This window comes from Drosophila kikkawai, chromosome 3R (genome assembly GCF_030179895.1).
Source record: "Drosophila kikkawai strain 14028-0561.14 chromosome 3R, DkikHiC1v2, whole genome shotgun sequence".
NCBI classification, from domain to species: Eukaryota; Metazoa; Arthropoda; class Insecta; order Diptera; family Drosophilidae; genus Drosophila; species Drosophila kikkawai.
Window position 1 is genome coordinate 17,218,714 of NC_091731.1, and position 15,175 is coordinate 17,233,888.

General features: G+C 48.4%; 5 protein-coding genes across 6 annotated transcripts; 3 read left to right on the forward strand and 2 right to left on the reverse strand.

The window, feature by feature from the left end:
- The first annotated feature begins 312 nt into the window (after positions 1–312).
- On the forward strand, positions 313–1,051 carry LOC108085423 (uncharacterized). The gene has a single exon (XM_017182006.3). The coding sequence runs from the start codon at positions 428–430 to the stop codon at positions 992–994; it is 567 nt and encodes a 188-aa protein (XP_017037495.1). The 5' UTR covers positions 313–427; the 3' UTR covers positions 995–1,051.
- A 306-nt stretch (positions 1,052–1,357) lies between these two features.
- LOC138927843 (uncharacterized) lies at positions 1,358–7,219 on the forward strand. The gene is made up of 5 exons (XM_017182004.3): positions 1,358–2,075; positions 3,298–6,185; positions 6,256–6,333; positions 6,393–6,530; positions 6,590–7,219. Exons 1-5 carry the CDS (start codon positions 1,466–1,468, stop codon positions 6,869–6,871), a joined length of 3,996 nt encoding a protein of 1,331 aa, XP_017037493.1. The 5' UTR covers positions 1,358–1,465; the 3' UTR covers positions 6,872–7,219.
- A 499-nt stretch (positions 7,220–7,718) lies between these two features.
- LOC108085413 (uncharacterized) lies at positions 7,719–8,258 on the reverse strand. Its single transcript, XM_017181981.3, has 2 exons — positions 8,088–8,258; positions 7,719–7,897 (listed from the first exon to the last, which is right to left on the reverse strand). Exons 1-2 carry the CDS (start codon positions 8,217–8,219, stop codon positions 7,769–7,771), a joined length of 261 nt encoding a protein of 86 aa, XP_017037470.1. The 5' UTR covers positions 8,220–8,258; the 3' UTR covers positions 7,719–7,768.
- Positions 8,259–9,159: 901 nt separating this feature from the next.
- LOC108085394 (phenoloxidase-activating factor 2) lies at positions 9,160–10,659 on the forward strand. 2 transcript variants are annotated; one of them, XM_070287059.1, is made up of 5 exons: positions 9,162–9,405; positions 9,458–9,663; positions 9,730–9,986; positions 10,042–10,116; positions 10,169–10,322. In XM_070287059.1, exons 1-5 carry the CDS (start codon positions 9,237–9,239, stop codon positions 10,185–10,187), a joined length of 726 nt encoding a protein of 241 aa, XP_070143160.1. In that variant the 5' UTR covers positions 9,162–9,236; the 3' UTR covers positions 10,188–10,322. The 2 variants fall into 2 exon arrangements, with proteins under 2 accessions (XP_017037451.1, XP_070143160.1); XM_017181962.3 differs by having other exon boundaries at positions 9,160–9,405; positions 10,042–10,659.
- Positions 10,660–12,402: 1,743 nt separating this feature from the next.
- On the reverse strand, positions 12,403–14,091 carry LOC108085395 (uncharacterized). The gene is made up of 4 exons (XM_017181963.2): positions 13,459–14,091; positions 13,122–13,397; positions 12,875–13,060; positions 12,403–12,815 (listed from the first exon to the last, which is right to left on the reverse strand). The coding sequence occupies exons 1-4, from the start codon at positions 13,951–13,953 to the stop codon at positions 12,459–12,461; spliced, it is 1,314 nt and encodes a 437-aa protein (XP_017037452.1). The 5' UTR covers positions 13,954–14,091; the 3' UTR covers positions 12,403–12,458.
- Positions 14,092–15,175: the final 1,084 nt, after the last annotated feature.

Below are 15,175 nucleotides of genomic sequence, written 5' to 3' on the forward strand. Positions count from 1 at the left end.
TTCAGGGGTTATAAGCTCTGGGTGGATTTGGTACATAGTTGCGGAATAATCTTTTCGTGGATAATGCGAAATAATCTCTATAAACCCGGAATAGGCTTTTCGTCGTTTGCTCGCTCTTCTGGCTTCTCATCTCGTCGACTTTGCTCGCCTCTTTTCGTCGCGCTGTCCGCTATCAACCTTGATGTCCTTATTCGCTGCCTTCACTCGCTGTCTTTACTTATAGGTCCTACTCGTTGTTTTTACTCACTGATCTTGCTCGTTGTGTTTTCTCGCTTCTGTCTGGGTCAAGTTACCTAAGACATACATAGTTTGCCTAGAGCTTTCCGTAGCCCATTGGCATAGTAGAATTATAATTCTACTATGCCCATTGGTATGTAAAACCAGTTCTTACTCAGATTTTCTAAATTCGTAATTCCTTGAGCAAATCATGACTAGCGAGACTGCAGACGTGGACATCTTCCTCGACTGCCTGACCGACGACGAGGTAGAGGAGGCGGAGGTGGTGCCACCCGAGTTAGCAATGGGTCATGGCGACGAGGTGGTCTGCAAACAGGCTCCGCGGTATGACGATCCGATGGAGATTCGCGCCGTTCTAGAACGGGCTGCCATAGCCACCCAGCGGATGTTGCGGTGCTATGGTGGCACCGAATGCGGACCCTCCCGTCCGACCAAGACGCGCTTTTATCCAGCAACTCTGGAGGTGAGCGCCCGACTGCATACGGACGATAAGTGTCCCTGTCCCAAGGATAGGCAGTGCAAGCTGCGCGGTGATCCGGTGACTCTTAATTTGCCCATCGAGCTGAATCCGGAAACCGGTCAGGTCAAAGTGAACATATTCCAGCCAAAGTCGATGGCGACCATCTGCGGCTGCGATGTGCCCGAAAGGACCAATACCAAGCATCGGACATCTAACCGAAGTGTGCGATGGTGCAGCAGGGAAGGGCTCTGTCCCGGATGTCAGGAACGTTCCTGTGCCTGTGAGCACATTCCTTAAATTATTTGTAATCAAAATTATCAATGTAAAGCAATTCTTTTTGTTTTATTAAGCTAATATCTGGATATTTATATTTTAATCGGTGGTTATAGAAGTTCAGATATGGAGAAAAAATCTCGCATCCAGAACCTCTCAGGGAAATTAAAATTACATAAAGGATTATTTTCGAAATAAGCTTGTGTTTTTTGTATCAGAAAATATTTTCTTAAAGATTTCACAACTTTAAAATGAATATTACAGAAAAGTTTTCTGAGAAAACGGCTTCGAATTATTTTTGTGAAAGATACCCTTCAAAAGGTTCCCATTATATCAAAGCAGCAGTAGGCCGATCATCCAATGCCCTCACCTGTCAAGGTGTTCCTTGCCCAAAGACCAGTATTTTAGGAACAATCGAGCCAGCAGCACACACTTAAAAATTTAATGTGACTTTGGAACTTGATTCGGGGAAACAGTTCGAGCCGTTCTAGTGTCATGGATGAAGACTCGGACAGTAGTGCATGTGTGGCTCTTAGCGCCCCTAACACTGTCGCTAGTGCCGGAACCTTAGTCGCAGACTCGATGGACTTTTCGCACCCAAGCAGCATGAATGTTCCCCGGAGCATGGGCCTCGAGTCCACGCGACTTCTCTTTGTGGCCAACAACGGTCAACAAAGACGCAACAGCAGGGATGACAAGGAAGTCTTCTACGATTGCGAGGAGACCCAGGAGAGCCGAGGTGCCGGGCCCAGTCGGTGCCAACTCGACGATCCCGGTGCAATACGAGAGGCCCTGGAACGGGCGGCCAATGCCACCCAGATGCTGCTGAAAAATTTCGACAAGTCAGGCGGCTGGAACCAACCCTGCGCCGTTACCCTGGAATTGACCGCCCGCCTGGTGGACCCAAAGAAATCCCGCGCCGGCTGTCCGCTGCACGGCAAGCCTGTCACCGTCCAGATGCCGCTAGAGTTCAATCCGCAGGGCACCAAGATAACAACCTGTCAGAAAAGGAAGATGCCATGCAAGACTCGCAAGAAGCCAGTCTGCCAGTGCCGCTCCCAGGGTCCGATGGATCCCGACCCGATGTCGCAGGCGCCCAACTCAGGTAAATCCGTTAGCGAACAGTTCCACCCTTGCGACTCGGTGCTGTCTGAGCGCTCGCGATCCGACGCCTTCGTCGGCAGCTGCGGTGACTCTTCCTCTCGCTCCTGTTACTGTCCGCAAGGAACATTTCGCCAGACCTACGATCCGGAGGCGCGCGAGGTGATATCTATATCCTTACTTACGGTGCCCGAGCTGCAATGTGAGTCTGAGGAGGAAGTGTCGTTGCACGAAAAGGTGGAGGAGCTTGTACAGGAGGAGGAAGAGGAGGAGGAGGATGAGGAGGATGAGCCGCAGTTGGGCAGACTCGGGCCGGATACCGAATCTGAGGAATCGGAACCCGAGTCCAGTGATGGCTACGAAACGGAAAGGGAACGACTTTTAACGCCGGAGCCGACACCGCAGGCTCCGACGACGAGCAAACGATACTATATGGTTCTGCCCCAGAATAAGGAATTCTCCAACTGTTCGCCTTGCCGCTACGATCCGAGTCCGATCATGGACGAGGAGGGCAACGTCTTCTGTCCCGGCAACTGCGGCTGCTGTCTGTGTCCGTGGATGAAGCGCTCCCTTGCCACCAACTGGGAGCACATTAATGTAAAGGTGTGCCGATGTGTCCAGCGCGGCACGATCTTCACCAAGTTCGAGGACCGCGAGGTCTGCAGTCAGACGTCCTACTTTGACTTCTGTCCGTGCCGGGAAAAGGCAGAAGCCAAATACCTGGAACTCTATCATCGCGAGATGTGGAGCCGGCCGGATGCCATCCGTGGCCGGGAGATCCAGCTGTCGGAGATTAAGGAATTGATCGCACCAACGGCACACCCCACCGAATAAAATGTGTTTCCCCATTCAAAATTCGAATCGCCTGTGTGTTATACCTTTTCGGTCGGTTTTTGGCCGGATGTCGAGTCCTAAATGCCACAATAACGTAAGCGATGTAAAGTTTTAATTACTAGCTACTGTTAATCCTTGATGGTTTTATGAAGTTCCAACATTTTGCTGTTGTGTGATATTTATGGTTTCGATATGTTTTCTGATTTAAGTTGTTCTGTTATACATTTCTTACGTTATGTGAGCAGTTAATAGTTGTCTCTTACGGATTCTCTATACCGAAGGAATTGATTAATTTGTAATTTCCGACTGATAGTATTTCCCTTCTAACTTTGGGGTTTCTTTTATAAGACCTTGTTTCAACCATTCTTTTTTCTATTTTTTCTCATCTCCAGAATTCCCAGCTCTAATGTACATGCAGGACGAGCGACATTCCAGCAGCGACCCCACTTCCCGCCACCAGCAGACCACCGAGCCATCCTACCTGCAAACTCACCGGAAGCCATTAAATAAGCCCAAGAGCCAGTCCACTGATTCCGATAATCCGTATGCCAAGCCCTCGCAGACAGAGAGCTCCTGGTTGCAAGAACATAAAAAACGCAAGGAACTACCAACCTGCTCATGTCCTTTCAAACGATCCAAGTCCGCGGATCCGCCGCCAGTCAGGAAACCCCCGTCGTGCCCGTGCGGGGTACATCCCCAACAGGCCGAAAAGCAGGAAAACATGTATACGCAGACATCCATCACATATCCGGAGGCCTCTACGACAAAGACCTTCAAGAGTTCGCTGACCACCTGCACCAAGGAGCTACTCGGTCCCTGCACCTGTGGCAGAAAACCCCCATACTGGGCTGGGCAGAGCAACCTGGTCTCCGGTCCGTCCAAAAGCATTTCGAAGAAAAGCGGCACATCGAAGGATGTTTCATATAAGACAACCCGGTCCCATCTATCCCAAGGTGGCGTATGCCCTTGTCGTTCAAAGAGCTTGACCAATATTCAAGAAGCCAATACGGGGAAGGACGGTTGCCCGAGCGTCATGACATGGATGTCCAAACTGAAATCTGAACCTGAAAGCGTGGGTTGCCCTCACTGCTCGTCCAGGCCCATAAATGATTGCCCGGTGTGCAACGAAAAGCAAACGGAATCCTCGAAAATCTCAGTCCCGTCGTGTCGTCCCATCACATCGCGACATCCGTACAATCAGCCCTCCTTTGGAGTCGACTACGAAACGTCTGCCACCACTCGATCCCGGTCGATTGTGGGCAAGATCACCTGCCTTTGTCCTTCAAGCGAAGAACTACCGACAAAGTCGCCTGGAACTAAACCTTGTTCTGTGTCCAACCAGAGTAATAGACCCACAACCTCTAAATGTACTTGTGCGACAAATTTGCAGGATCCGAAGGGCACCTTGGAGCCCGGTCAGGGTGATAACGAAGCAACCTTTAAGTGTACTTGCGCGACAGATTTCCAGGATGCGGAGAGCACGTCGCAGGGCGTCTGTGAGGCCAGTGATAAGGATGCAACCTCGAAGTGTACTTGTGCGACAGATATCCACGAACCCAAGTGCGCGTCGCATGGCACCTTTGAGCCTGGTACTTCGGCCAGGATTCAGCACCCTTCCAGCTTCTCGCAGTATATTGAAGCCGACCTCTCGGAGTGTGACACCAGGTTGCAGAACGAACCCAGCCACGCCTCGCGGATACCAAAGAGGAGGGTTAGCATGACCCAGAACGAGGAAGAATTCTGCGACTGTTATTCGCCGTCCACACAGAGTTGCACTTGCCTGCCGCAGAGATCTGATCACATCCTGACCAGCATCCACTCGCACCGAAGCCTCTCCGGCGGTAGTTGCATGTGCAAGCCCAGCGATTCAGACGACCAGTCGCCCTATGCTCCCGCAGACACCCAGGCCCAGAAAGCTTTAACCGAGAACACTAATATTTTCAGCTGTCAAACGCAAATGAGTGGCATGAAAACGCCCCAGGATTCCTGCGGATCTACCTGCAATGCCTGTGCCACGCGCAAGCAGCGTGTACTACGATTGGTGGAGGAGCTGAGCGTACCGAGTGGCTGCGATTGCGGCCAAGATCGGCCTTGTAAGATCAAACAGCTATTCCGGGAATTAACGCTCCTCCTGCGCTCCGAAAGCGAGTCGGCAGTAGCTCCCACGGACGAGGATCCATGTTCGGAGCCTCTGCCATTCGAAGAGTGCTGCACCGCTCAGCATGGGCGCGGTGGAACGGAGGAATGTAAGCATCCCCCGTCCAAGAAGGAACTGCAGCGCGTTGAGTGCTTCCACCAGCTAGAGGAGTACCTGCGCAAGACCTTCATGCCACCCGCCGAGCCGACGGTGCCAGAGACCGATATATACGGCTTCGAGCTGAATCCTGATTTCTCGCCTGATACTGTTCGGGAGTGTTCGTCCGCCATGAAGAATCGCTCCTCAGTCCAGTTTTACGACATTGGAGACGGCTGTTCGGGAGATGACATAGACATTAACCAGCCGTCCTGCACCTGCTGCAAGGACCAGGAAGTCTTTCAAGACTGCGGGAACGATGATGAAGAGAATCCTGATGCCAAAGAAGGAGAAGGGGAGAGCTGCGACTGTGAGTCGGACCAACTGTGCGATGAGCTAAAGTCCTTCGTCGAGAAGGAGCTGCAGGATATTGAGGCCTCGGCGAAGGGCAGTGTGCTGGATTGCAAGAGTCCCGAGGATATTCTCAAGGAGCTGTGCGAAGGTTCCACGATCACGGTGCCCTCCGTTAAAGCGGTGCCTTGCGAGATAGAGGAAGAGTGCAAAGAGCCGTCCGTGTCCCCCTTTGTGGGCATGGAGGACGTTTCTCCTTGGACTGATCCAAACCAGGATAAGCCACCCTATCCGTATAATCTTCCAATTGATCCGTGCGTGGAGAAGGAACCCACTGAGGAATCTAGCGCTGGTGAGCCCAGGGGACTCCTGCCCCCAGGACCCCTGCCGCCCGACGTGAGAACACTCTGCGAGAAGCTCATTCGTAAGGCGCTCAAGGACTGCGGCTTGTGTCCGATGGACAGTCTGATAGACACAGTCTGTCAGGATTGCGAAGAGTGCATAGAGTGCCCCGAAGAAGAGATTCCCGAGGAGGAGTGCCCGGAGAAGTGCCCGGAGAAGTGCCCAGAGAAGTGCCCAGAGAAGTGCCAGCAGGGATGTCTCTGCTGCCACTGTCGCGCCCTCATCTGCGACGAGGAGTGCAAGACGGTGTCCAACACCCTGCGCTCGGCCATGTGCGATCCACTATGCGAAATGGTAAGTAACACAGGCCTGGAGGATCTGGCTGCCAATCGCCTAATGGCTTCTTTTTTCTGTTGTCTCCCAGAAATACTTCATAGACTCGATGATCATCGATCTGCATGCCATGGACTGTGTGCTGGGCACCAAACAAGCCAAGCCCAAGGTAGGCGATCCACTGAAAACATCCCTATGTTCTCCTAAATTATCTTTTCTCTTCTCCAGGATATAAGGGCCAATGATGCCAGCAGGAACCCGTGCCAGAGCTTCCCAGTGAGGATTTCCAATGTTACCAGCCTGGGATGTACGTCTCTATTCGTCCAGTGGGAAGTGGCAGACTGCCGTGCTATAGCGGGTTACGAGGTTCGTTTTATGGAGTCCCACGAGTAGAATATTCTTCTAAGTATCCTCTTATTATACAGATTTACGTGGATGGCCATTTGACCAACAGATTCTATAGTTTCCGGCACCAGGCCGGCGTGGTGACCAACGTGGACGTTACCAATCCCCACCAGATTGTGCTGCGTGCCCAGGCAGTGGGCCAAGAGTTTCCCGGGCAGGGTTCCGGGAAACCTAACGACGGCTGCGAATGCCGGGAAGTAACACCCGCCCATCCAGAGATGGCGGCCGGGGCTGAGAGGCCGTGGTCGCCCAGTTTCTTTTTCTACGATCCGAATGCGCCGGAGGGAGAGATAAAGTGCTAGTCAAAAATCATTATCATGTCGAATATGGAGTATCGCCAGTATCGGAGATACCACACTTATCGGAACAAAGGAGCAAGCCTCCCTTTTAGCTATGTATATATAGTGTGTTTTAAGATTTGTGTTGTCTGGGATGCACTGCATCCCAGCCAAAGGACGAAATTACCTGTATGTAGTGCTTTAAATAGTGCCTTAAATTTTAGTCTAGTTCGTAAGCAGAGATCAATGCATTGCAAAGGAATTGATGGCAGATTAACCCATTCAGATGGACCCGCACGTGTTAGTTGACAACAAAACCAAAATCACTTTGAATAAAATATTAATCTCATTGTTGGAGATATCACAAATTGACGCAGTGTATTTATTATTTCGTGGTGGTTATGAAGGATCTGATATATATATCTACCCAAGGCTTAGGCTTCTGATAGAGCTTTTAGCCTTGGAGGTCTTTCCCTTACAGAAACTAAAACTATTTATAATAACAAGGCTTAACATCAATGAATACTTCCCTCAGGAAGCACCAAGTATATCCGTAAGTAACTACCATACGCAGTAAGAGCAATTTTCCTTTTCTTTTGCCGAACAGCTGCTAATGTCGAAGGAAATCTCTTACTAATGTATTCTACATAGCTCGAACTGATCAATTCGACTGTTTACATAGAGAAATGGTTGAAGGATGAGTTAATTATGAGTATATATTAACAATTTTACCTGCTATGGAAGGGCGATTAATATGTACTTTTGCATAAACTCAGATTACGGAGGCTTTACCCAAATTCTACCCAAATTATTTATTAGAAAAAAAGACGATTATGAAAATTTACATGTGAAAATAAACAAAGAGCCCTGATCAATGCTTAAAAGTGGAATATATTTTTCGGCCTATTTACAACGTATTTTTTAACCTGGATAAGGTCCGAAGCGGCTCTCTAAATTTTGGAATATGTACGAACAAGTTTGGTCATCGTATGCCGGCTCAATCTTATCGCCCTCGATACTGGCCAAAATCAGGAATTTTGTTTGGGGGCTCTGCAAATACAATACAAATACAAGAGTAGAATGATAAGTGAAACAAAAAAAAAAAAAAAAAATACATAACAGTGTACGACACTTGCTATTTAAATTTATGTAAGTTAAATTTTATTAAAAGAGATCTTAAAAACTTGTTTTGGTAGTTAAGAAACTTATATATATCTTAAATCAAATCTTGTAGTGTTACCTCCTTGGGCTCATTGTGCTTCCACAGGTCGTTGGCCTCTAGGTAAGCCTTCAGAAGGATGCGCCACTGCCAGTAATTTTGACTGCCATGCAGCCTGGGAATAGCCCTAAAATCCAACTCCAGATGACCCATTTCGTTCTACTTCGAGGCGCGGACTGATTAGGCGACGGAAAAGTAAACCCAACACCTGATATCGAAAGCTCGAAAGCTCCTGCTATCTGGGAGGGACTTAACATTCGGTCTGCCAACATTAACAGCTCTAGTCGGGGGTTTAGTATTTTAGATCGAACGGAATGTTGCGGGGCGCGTGAGTCATTGGGCAAACTTTAGTGGCAAATACCTAGCCATTTTCATTAGGGAGAGGGTGTTCTGAATAATAGGCAATATGTTCTCATGCGGAAAGTGTCAAACTTGAATCGACTCCAAATTGTTTGCAATTAAACCATTAAGTTATTAGAATCAACTTTAATGGGTTTAAAAATGTGGAGCAGCAGTGAAAATTGTTTGTTAACAATGGGAACATTCAGTAAAATGGAATTATCGAACCACAAAGTTGTCAACACAACGCATCCGAAACTAAAATTTATTTAATGCTTCACACAAATACACTTTACAGTCTGAGTTTCTGAAGATGGGTACTTGGGTTTTATCGTTGTCTATAATTTGTATTACAATAATATAGCAAATATATTATTATATTAACATTATTACAAGATTTACTATAATAAAATAGAGATGTGAATAATAATGTAATAAACATTTTGTAATTGGTTAGATTTTTAAAACAGAATGTTGACATCGTTATCTAAAAGTTGTACAAAAATGTAAAGAAGTTTAGTTTTCTGAAACGGAAGTATTTTATAATTCGTGATATCACAGATTTAAACCATCTTTTTAACGATTTCCGAATTTTTTTTTCAAATAGTCATGACTATTTTGAGAAGGGTAACCCAACCTCGTTGGAATTTCCGTGCATGTTCCCACTAATTCACTTTTTATGATTGCCTTTTTTGCTGCTCCATGCAGCGGGGAAAATCCCTGAGCTGAGGAGGCCATTCGTCAGGCAATTTATTTGTTGGGGAATTATGGACAGGCCTCCGCTATATAGCCCACCGGAGCAACGCCGCCTCGATTTAGTTCTCGCTGGCCATGACTCACTATCGGTTCGGTTGGATGTGGTGGCTGCCAGTGCTGCTGCAGTGCCTCTGCATCGGTGCTCAAACCTGGAGCTTTGGTCCTGTCCAGTCGGATGCCGGTCAGACAGGACAGCAGGTGCCGCAGGTGCCCAGCGACGTGGGCAGCACCGCGAACCACACGAGTAAGTGGCTCCACTTGACTTGATATGTTAGAATACAGTTTCCTGGTTTCAGTACTCACCAGGCAGCTGATCGTGGGCACCTTGGTACCGCCCCAAGTGCCACCGGGAACGTGGCCCCCGGTGCCTTCTATTGTTAACCCGGGCACATCCAGTTACTGTCAGTGTGTCCCTCCTGGATCCTGTGCCAATCCCATACCTACAGTTCCCAGCGATGGAAGTGGTCAAATCGACATTAGGATCGTCAATACGGGAGCGTATGTAAGCAGACTCTAAAGATTTTTAACTTTAAGGATGCACTTTATGATATCCTTGGAACCCTTGCAGCCCTCACTTCCAAGCACTACAGCCCCATTGACCTGCAGCTACGGCCTCGTGGCCTGCTGCCAGGCGGGAAGCTATCAGTGCGGCCGCAGATTCCCGCCGCCACCAGGCTCAGCCTCTGCTGGAGCAGGACAGGCCAGCTTCGGAGCCTATCCTTGGCAGGCGGCGCTTCTCACCACGGCGGATGTCTATCTGGGCGGAGGAGCTCTGATCACCGCCCAGCACGTCCTGACCGCCGCCCACAAGGTGTACAACCTGGCGTGAGTGTTCTTGAAATTTTAGCCATTGCCTTGTTTCCAACCCACTTGGAGTCAGTCTCACTTCCTTTAAGGTTCGTGTGGGGGAATGGGATGCCAGTAGCACCAATGAGCCGATTCCCGCCCAGGATGTGTACGTATCGAATGTGTACGTGAATCCCTCGTTCAATCCCAACAACCTACAGAACGACGTGGCCATTCTGAAGCTGTCCACACCTGTCTCACTTACCAGCAAGTCCACGGTGGGCACCGTCTGCCTGCCAACAACTAGTTTCGTGGGTCAGCGCTGCTGGGTGGCCGGCTGGGGCAAGAACGACTTTGGACCCACTGGCGCCTACCAGGCCATTATGCGCCAGGTTGACGTTCCGCTGATTCCCAACGCCAATTGCCAGGCCGCCCTGCAGGCCACGCGCCTGGGCGCCTCCTTCGTCCTCAGCCCCACCAGCTTTATATGCGCGGGCGGTGAGGCTGGCAAGGATGCCTGCACGGGAGACGGTGGCTCCCCGCTGGTCTGCACCAGCAATGGGGTATGGTACGTGGTGGGTCTGGTGGCCTGGGGCATTGGCTGTGCCCAGGCGGGAGTTCCCGGGGTCTATGTGAATGTGGGTACCTATCTGCCTTGGATTCAGACCACGCTGACCTTGTAAGTCGCAGACTATATTGTTTTAAACAAATAAAGTTGGTTTTTATTACAAAGAGATCTTGGAGATCTCTTGGAGCTTCTTATCATGGAGGTGACCCTTTCAAAGTGACCCTTTGAGAACGATACATTGAAGATTTGCTGTCTACCGACTTATTTATTTAGCATTTCATATACATATTTGAGGACCAAATATTTTAAACTCAAAAAGAGGACAAAAACGCCACTAAGCGCTGAGACACTTAGAAATCATGGAACTACTGTTCAAATAACCAATCCGATTGTGCTTCATCAGTGCTATTAGGTATTCCTGGTCTGCTGAGTCTTGGATGGACAGGACGTAAAGGAGGACCTCGGGTCAGAGGTCCTGGTTCTGTTTTTGGCCCTTCATTTGGAAAGTAACTCTTGTGGCTATCCAGCTGAAGCGTTAATGGAGATTTCTTGTATCGGAGCATATTGGTATCGATCTGACGCCGTTCGGCCATCCGTCTTTGCCAGTCCTCCTCGAGACTGGACATGCTAGGATTTACATCTAATTGCGATGGACTCCAATTGCTTGCCAGATCCGATTGTTTTCCTATGGTCTTGGGACTCAATTTTCTGATTATCTCGTCATATGAGCGGCTTTTGTCATTGTTTACTCGCGTGAAGGATGGATTTGATTGGAGATCAATTGAATCGTCGTCTGAGTCGTCACTGCTTTTGCTGGGAAAGAACTTTTGTTGAAGGCTTCCCGAAGGCATTCTGGTATTTGAAGCAGCGCCGAGCCGCGGCATTGAGCTTGAAACGAAGGGAGGGTCCTGCTTGGAAAGTTCCTTGTTGGGAAGTTGGAATCTGATAGATGGCTTGGTCATACCAATTACCCTTCCCACTCGTTGAGAATGAGAACCCTCAGAGGTGGGTAAAAATCCTCTACGCATTTCGGTGACCGAATCCTCCACTGATTTTATGCGATCTGTGAGTTTATTTAGAGACTCCTCAATGGAAAGTACCTTGTCAGCTGCCTTCTGGACCTGCTCTGAGTGTCTTTCGATTACAGCCTCGGTGTGCTGCGAGATGAGCTTATTGACAATATCGTTTACATCTTTTAGCTTTACGTATTCTTCATTATGTCCAATCTTTTCTTTTGCCAAAGCTTTATGGGCTAACTCCCTTTTGATGTTGGTTTCCATCAGTGAATCCTCCACTGCAATGCGAACAAATTGTCTAATAGATTGAGTAAGGCTCCAGGAATCGCTTGTAGCTATCGGTGTTTCCGCTGGAATTGTGGAATCCTTCGAAATGGAAGTGGACGCATTGCTTTTTTTAGTTTTAACCTTGCCACCTTTAACAATTTTAGTGCTGCGCTTTTTCTTGGCCTTGGTTGTCGCCGTAAAGGCTTTCTTCGTTCCTACTGTTGATGGTTTGTTCATTTTGTGTAAATTCAAGCTTTCAGTATAATATGACTGCAATTGTGTTTGTTTTCATTTAATATATGTAGATGTCAGTTTACTAAAGTATTTTTTGCAAGTGCCTACTACCTTACTATATCTTAACCTGCATACGACTGTAAGGATTTCCCGTTGAAAAGTTAGGTGGGAAAGGAAAAATCATTCTCCCAGATGAAGCCAAAGCTATTTCGAGACATCAACATTGAATTTTCCTTTAGATGCACATCCTTAGGATACATACATCATATTCGTTGTAGTCTTCCTTTTACCTTTTATTAAAAATCTCTGGATTGGAGTTGCAGCAATCAAGCTTCGTGAATTTTCATAAAAAATAAACAAGAAAGTCCTGTAGATGGCTACATACACACTTTATTTTGAAGATTAAACACCACAAGGAACAGAAATTTAATAGCGCAATCCCAAAAGCTCATAGAGTGGCACTTCAAGCACGGATTCACTGGTGCTGGACTCCTCAAAGTCACCGCTCTGCAGCAGATACTGAGGCCGTTCCAGGGAGGGATTAGCCAGATAGAAATCAATGAGGGCCGTTGTGCTGCGCAGATGTGTAATGCCCTTGAAGATCTTCTCGCGGGTCAGCAGCTCCTCCGGATAGACAGTCTTAATGGCAGTGTCATTGGATCGCTTTAGCCAGGGTCGATCCTTTACTGGAACGGTGCGTCCAAAGGCACTTAGTATGGGTTTCTGGTTCACGCGGCTGGCATGGTCATTGATATGCTTCTCGTACTTCAGCTCAATGGCCATCTTAATGAAGAGAGTTGTGTATTATTATTATTTAGTTATAATATTTCAAGATTACTCACATGCGGCTTGTTCCACTTGTCCGCAACAGTCTGGGCTATGGCGTTGACCTCCTTGGGATCCGTTTTCACAGAGGCCAGCAGGGTGCGATCTCCCTTGATGGAAAAGAGATTCTTGACCTTATCCGGTGTAAGATTGCTCTCCAAGGTGCCAAATGAGTTCAGCCACTCGACGAAACGTTCTGCCGACTATGAAAAGGGATTAACAGTATTAAAAGAAGGATATGATTCGATTATTCCTTGTACTGACTGCATCCATGAGGTTTTCGGCCTGCTCGTCCAGCGTGACCAGGGAGTAGTTCTGTCCGGGATGCTCGACCCGGGACTGCCAGCTGACCCGCTTGTCTCGTGGCGCACAGAGGAACTTGGCATACCAGCTGGTGCTGTCCACCGTGCGGTGGGTGTGGCCCACCGGCTCGCCCAGCTTCAGGTCGAACTTCTCAAACTCATGCTCCATGCGCACGATGTCAGAGTGGTCGGTCTCATTGAAGTGCTCCTCCACCTTCTTCCGTCCTATTTCGAGAAGCTAAGGGATTGGACGCCATGATTAGAAAACATTATTCCATGGCTCTCCACATTGTTATTACCGGGGCTTCCTCCTCCTCCTCGCTCTTTTCCGAGCTGCTGGCACTCATGTAGTCCTCGGGCCGCTCTAGCTGCATCTCGTCCCGAATGTATATGTCCTCGTCTGACTTGGAGTAGTCATATTTCTGTATACGCTTCACCCGCTCCCGCAGTCGTCGCGGCAGCACCAGGGAATAGTCGATGTTCGGAATGTGCGGTTCGAAGCGACAGGCGGCAGCCCACTCCACCTCCTTGATGGCCGCGTTCCAGTAGTCCTTGCCCCGCAATCCGCCGCGGTCGCGCAACTTGGAGAAGCCACTCATCCCACCGCTGGAGGAGCGCTCCTGGAACAGTTGCGCCTTTACATCAGTGGCCATCGCCTGCATTTCTGCCTCAAGCTTGGCCGCCTCTTGGGCTGTGGTGAAGTCCAGCTTGGCTGAGCCATTCGGCCGGTTGGCCCGCTCCACAATAGTTTTGCGCACCGTCGATCCATAAGCATGTCTCGGGGGCATAGACATCGTCTTTAAATTTAACCAAAAAGTATATGCCTGAAAAGGGCCACCGTGTCGGAGTGTCGGAATTTCAGTTCGGGTTTGTTTGTTCAATACGAGTTGTTCGCGTTGATACGAGTCTATGACAACGAGTAGAGCTCAGAAAATGTTCCACAAATTCAAAGCAGTGGGGATTTTAGAAACTGGAAATTAAATTTAAATAGCAACGTTGAGAACATATAATAAGGGTATTTAATAATATTAATTTAATTTCTTATATATTAAATATCGAGTAAGAAAATAAAAGATGCCTGGCCCCAAAAGGGTTAAGATTCAGAGGAATTTTATGGCTCACACTTTAAAACGAACTCTCGTCCTGGCCAGGGCAAAAATTGCCATTGCCTACTGGGGTTAAGATTTAAGTGAAGCCATTATGGAAATAATTGCGCATACGACCCGTTGGTGCCCTGCGAGCAGGAAGGATTGCTGAACGGACGGCGAGGTAGCAACAAGAACAGGGCGTGGGTATGTATGTAAGCGAAGGCAAGTTAAATTTATACGCAAAAGCCAACAGGTTGCCAAAGCCATCTGTTCCCGCTGTCAGTGTGTATGTGTGTGTGAGTGCAGACACAACATACGCTCACGCACACTCACATTCACACTCACTCGCACTCGCACTCACAGGGAGCAACACCTTTTGGCCATTCGATGCTCCTCGCTTAACTGCGTCCCACTCATAAACAAGCCGCTCATTTGCCGCCAATGCCCAAGGGGCTAATCCTCCCCGCCAGTTTTAGCCGCAAAACGTACCCCCAGAAAGGCGTGAAATTGGCATGCAAATTTCATGATTTTAGGCCAATTTTGTGAAATTTAATAATACGAAACGTAAATAAAATATGTATACGTACATATATATAACCGGTGTAAGGTCTGATGCGATTTTGCGGCATCCGACTCACCTTAGATCCTTTCCGCACGCTAATGCCAAACGGAAAGCGGAAATGTATATCTCGTTGGGCCGCAAAAAAAAACCGAAACTAAAGAGCCAGACTGGATTTGCATGGGGAAAAAAAGCGCGGAAAAATGCAAGCGGCAAACGACAGGAAGCCAGAGAAACAATCCAGTCATAAAACCATAGCCATAGCCATGGCAATGCCGAGTGTCCCCACTCGAACGCACGAAGTCCAAGAAAGACTCACTCAAAGAGCCGAACTACACGAGTCCTCCTCGAGCGGAGTTCAGTCAGTCC